We start from the raw sequence: 5,000 nt of genomic DNA, 5'->3' as shown, positions 1-5,000 counted from the left end.
GACATTCCGAATGAAACTCAAAAGATAAAAAGTAAACAACAACATCAACAACAACTACAATGTTGACAAGGAGCACAATGCTGTGATGGCCGAGCGGCCGCGTCCAGATGGAGAGCCTTAAACAACGGAGCGATGCTGATCGATGAGGCGGCGGGGGCGGGGGTGAGGGCAGGGGGGCAGCGGGGGTAATTGTGATGAAAGGCAGCGCGGGTGACTTTGACTTGACTTAACGGGTGACCGCGGCAGACCCAGCCCGGAGGAGGTAACACAGACAGATAGGACGGCGTCCCTCCCCATCCGTCACCGCGGCGATGATGGGCGGCATAGATTATTCATGGGGATGGGATTGGTAAAGAAAGCGCCCGTCTGAGTCATGTGACCGTACCTTGTTTCCCTCAAAGGGCTCTTCCTTGAGCAGTGGAGTGGAAAAACACAGAGGTGGGGCGTAAGTGCACTGCGCACACAAACGTACGCACACAAAGCACACACATGCACACATCTGTTGGTGTGAAGAGATCCAGTTTATTTTCGTTTTCGCACACATTTTATGGACATGCATCTAATAAAGATGGATTCGAGATTCGACGATGAATTGGTGTGTGTTGAGTGTGTGCTTGATTTGTGTTGATTGTCCACACGGCTCCCGGTCTCTAAAGAATTGAATCTCTGTGATTTAAGTGTCAATCTATCCCTTTTTCTTCTACTCCTCCTCCTCCTCATTCTTCGTCCATAATGGGGTTTTGCTGTCGGTCTTGGTGCGTGGAGGAAGGGCTCTTCTGGTGAAAGGGCAACTAAGATTCATTCAGGCCGTTATATGACGGCCATGAGTGGGTGGGTGGTAGCGGAGAGGGGTGAGTGCCTCCTAAAGAACAGCAAATAAACGTCAAATAAACAGGTACTGGTTCCATGGTTGCAAAGAGAGATTGATGTGTGTACCTTGTGTGTACCTGTGTACCTATGTGTGGCCTTTCCTGTGTGTTCCTCTACAGCTGTGTGTATGCGTACGTGCGTCTGTCTTTGAGTGTGTTTGTGTTTTCATGTTTTTTGTATGTGTGTGTCAGTTGGTCTGTTCATGTATCCGAGTGTGTGCATACATACACCTGTGTGTGTGTGTTTGTGTGCGTGCGTGCGTGCATGCGTACATGCGTGTGTGCATCTAAGCATGTGTGTGAATATGAGTGTGTGTGTGCCTGCAGCAGTGTGTGTGAACCTGCAACAGTGTGTGTGTGTCTGTGTGTGTGTGTGTACATGCAGCACTGTGTGTGTGAATCTGACTGTGTGCTCATGTGCATCTGAGTGCGTGCCATCATGCACTGGTGTGTTTGAATCTGCGTGTGTTTGAACATGCAGCAGTGTGTGAGTGCGTCTGCTGTGTGTTTCATGCAGCACTGTGCGCTGGAATCAGAGTGTTTGTGTGATGTGTGACATGCAGCGGTGTGTATTCGGCACGCGTCCGTGTGTCTCGGCAGCTCGCTCACCATGTAGGTCCCTCCGAACAGAGCCACCATGAATTTGCTCAGGAGCGCGGCGCACAGGCTGGCGACGTGTACGAACGGGCCCTGAGAGAGCGAGCGGGGGGAAGAACACGAGAATGAGACGTGGCAGGAGGTCTGAACAGAGTCCTTGGGAAAAGGCACGAAAGTGAACAGAAGGGACTGAGTTTGGCGTTCGCAGCGATCCCAGGGTTTTTAATGGAAACCTTGACAACGGGGTTTGACGTAACAAACTGACGCTGACATGCTGGGAATATGGGTTAGCAGATTTAAACAGACACGCCTCGCTTCAATCTCACAGCCAGAGCACTAGCAGAGGTGATCAAATGAAATGGGGAAACTTGTCGGGTATCGCTGTAACCCTCCAGCACAGGGCAGGAACGAGGGGGGTTTCCCACCTCCTTGCCCAGGGGCATGCCGCTGCCCAGGGCGCACGTCAGACCGATGACCTTGGCCACGAACGTCTTAAAGGTGAGGTACTCCTTCAGCACCACGCCTCTTAGGATGGTCTTCATTTCAGGGATGCCTGAACCTAGAGAGAGGGAGGGAGGGAGGGAGGGGGGGGGGGGAGGGAGGAGGGGGAGGAGCCAAGAGAACAAAGAACACATACAGGAGCCGTGAGACGAGGGCGGTTGGGCAGCGGTCAATAAAAGAAGAAAGGGATGAAAGGAAGGAAAGAAGAGAGGGGACAAGAAGGCGCTGGGGCGATGAATGAATATTAGTTAAGCCCTCTGCGCGTCATGTGGCATTGTGATTTAGTACGCTTTGTTTCCCCCAAGGTCATCGATCTCATGCACGCTCCGATCCATACGTGACCTCTGCGGCGACGCCCCTGTCTGTGAAGGCTTTACAGTTCATTATAGAGTGATTTACATTATCCTTATATCCCTATCCATCTCGATGTATGCATGCGTTACCATTAGGCATGCACATAAATATGCATGAAACGTCAACGAAATCTGTGTGTGTGTGTGTGTGTGTGTGTGTGTGTGTGTGTGTGTGTGTGTGCGCGCGCGCGTGCGTGTGCGCGTGTGTGTGTGTGTGCGTGCGTGCGTGTGTGTCTTACCCACAGCCTGTGGAGACAGTATCTGTGTGAATCCTGCTGAGAATGTGATGAGCACTACAGGGTAGGTGACCCAGGCTATGTACTGGAGGAGCATGTTGCTGTCGAGGCCGCTGTACATCCACTTCTGTGCTACACATACACACGCACACGCAGACACACACACACACACACATTAACACACACACACACACACACACACACACACACACACACACACACACGCGCGCTATGAGTATAAGTAACTATACCATTATAAAAATATATATATATATATATTATTATTATTATTATTATTATTACAACAATGCTTTGACTGAAGCTTATTAGTTTATTAGAATTAGTTTGACAATTACAAAGTACACACATCCTATGTTATCTTAGTTATCATCTTCACCCTTGTCTTTTTCCTATCTTAATCTTTTATTTTATGGTTCACTATCACATTGTCAATAAGCTAATAATTCATTCAATTCAACCCACATTATCTTCAGGAAGTGCTGTCCGTTGAGGTTTGATATGAATGTTGAACGTTCAGTCGTGCAGAGCATTCATTTCCATCTCTACCACCACCGCTTAACAGTTCAAACAGATAACATGTGCACCACTCACACCCACCCACAGTTATTCAAACACACTCCATTAAAATACTGATGAGTGGGTCATTATGACATTTTCGTGGGAAGCATTGTGTAGCATCTTATCCTTGCTATCCTTGTTGTATACAGGGAATGGGTTAACCTAGTGATTGTTAGTGCTTGGCACTTGGTTCTATGAACATCCTTACTGTACCAATATATTGTTTCTCTTTCTTCTGGCAAATGTACTTATTGTAAGTCACTTCGCTTTGGATAAAAGCATCTGCGAAAATGCCCTAAATATAAATGAAGGAACGATGTTGTGTACCACTCTACCCCTCATCCTCTGCGTGTCACTTCCCCCCCCCCCTGACCTTTAGCCCTCCCGGACCCATGTGACTCGGTCCTACCTTCCTGGCAGAAGGCGATGGCGTAGTCCATGACCCAGCTGACCAGCGCCATCAGGAGCCCCAGCAGGATCAGGAAGATCCAGTCCTCGCCCACCCGTGAGATTAGGAACTTCTGGCAGCGGGATGCGCACACTGAAGGGGGGGGGGGGGGGGGAGCGAGAGAGAGAGAGAGAGAGCGAGAGAGAGAGAGAGAGTGAATTATACATGTGCTCATTTGCATTTGATTCACACTACTTTTTTACTGCAGCTATTTATGCGATATAAAGAAAACCTTCCCCAAGAATCAGTCCAGGGAATTATTTCTCTATACGTTGTTTCTTCTGGTCCACGTTTACCTCGCCTCCCTCCCTCCCCTCATCCCCGCCGTGGGAGAAGAGAAGGTAAATGACACGGCTAGCCCTGTAGCTACAACACAAGCCACAGGTAGACAGCAGAAACTTAGTGCACATAGTAACATCTAAATAATACACAGAAAAAGATCTAGTGATGATAGAGGGCTCGGGATTTACAACAGTTACATCTGTTATGTGCAGATTTGCTCCTTGTTTTGCAGTGCTCCTGGAGCTCCTCCTTCAGCCCCTCCTTCTCCTCGTTACCTGGCACCTGCTGTTGCCTTAAAAGCCTGGGAGGCTTCACTCATGGGTCTCTCTAGGCAGGGCCAGCAGCATGGCTCCCATTCACCAGTCTGATTAACATTTGTAACAATAAACCCAGTTTTCTTATATTTAATCCTTGTTTGTCTACTTCATGTTACTTCCCTCAAGCCGGGTCGTAACACATCCATTGATAGATAGGTCTGTACAGAGTGAATGCAATGTAGTTAGCCAAGATCCTGACCAATCTGTGAGCTCATGATTTATCTGCTCTGGTAATTGCTCCGGTCCCCTCCCGTTCAGACAGATACCCAGCTGACCGGGCCCCTAACATGATCCAATGTTGGTTGGTTGGTTTTATACGATGACTTCACAGAGGAGCGCTGTTGAGGCATTTTCAAGCAACCAAGATGGCTGCTGCTGATCAGTTGAATCCGCTATTGTGAGTCTCAAAAAGTAGGACAAACGATACGTCATTTAAAGAGTTAGGGTTAGGGAAAGATGTGCTTGTGCCCATTGACCCATCCCATTGGAAACCAAAACAAGGACTGAGTGGTTCCAGATTAACATAACAGCATTTGCAAGTTTGTCCTGCGATGTCTTGCAAAGGTGAACAAATAATTAGCAGAATATGGTTGTTCACCATGGTCAAATTTGGCATTACCATTCATTTGTCATTCATTTATACCTTTTTTTTAAAGAAAAAAGACAATCAATTCTATCCATCAGATAATCCATGAATGATCTAATCACATGTGCACTAACCACACTGCCACCACAGTGTGTGCATGAGGTGGAAAGTAACTAATTACATTTACTCAAGTAAATGTATTAAGTCAATTATTTTGGTATTTTGTATTTTT

The 5,000-nt window shown here is 47.6% G+C and overlaps 1 protein-coding gene across 1 annotated transcript in view; it reads right to left on the bottom strand.

Moving 5' to 3' along the window:
* clcn2a (chloride channel, voltage-sensitive 2a) overlaps window positions 1-5,000 on the bottom strand; it is a gene marked incomplete at both ends in the record, with an annotated part of 38,840 nt that overhangs the window by 16,969 nt on the left and 16,871 nt on the right. The window contains 5 exons of the mRNA XM_084481513.1: window positions 386-409; window positions 1,479-1,559; window positions 1,892-2,025; window positions 2,560-2,688; window positions 3,545-3,676. Coding sequence (XP_084337639.1) covers window positions 386-409; window positions 1,479-1,559; window positions 1,892-2,025; window positions 2,560-2,688; window positions 3,545-3,676 — 500 coding nt within the window. The remainder of the gene's footprint in view (window positions 1-385; window positions 410-1,478; window positions 1,560-1,891; window positions 2,026-2,559; window positions 2,689-3,544; window positions 3,677-5,000) is intronic.

The sequence above is a fragment of the Micromesistius poutassou genome (genome assembly GCF_964030765.1).
Source record: "Micromesistius poutassou genome assembly, chromosome: 16".
Taxonomy (NCBI): domain Eukaryota; kingdom Metazoa; phylum Chordata; class Actinopteri; order Gadiformes; family Gadidae; genus Micromesistius; species Micromesistius poutassou.
This window is presented reverse-complemented; position numbering and strand designations above follow the sequence as displayed.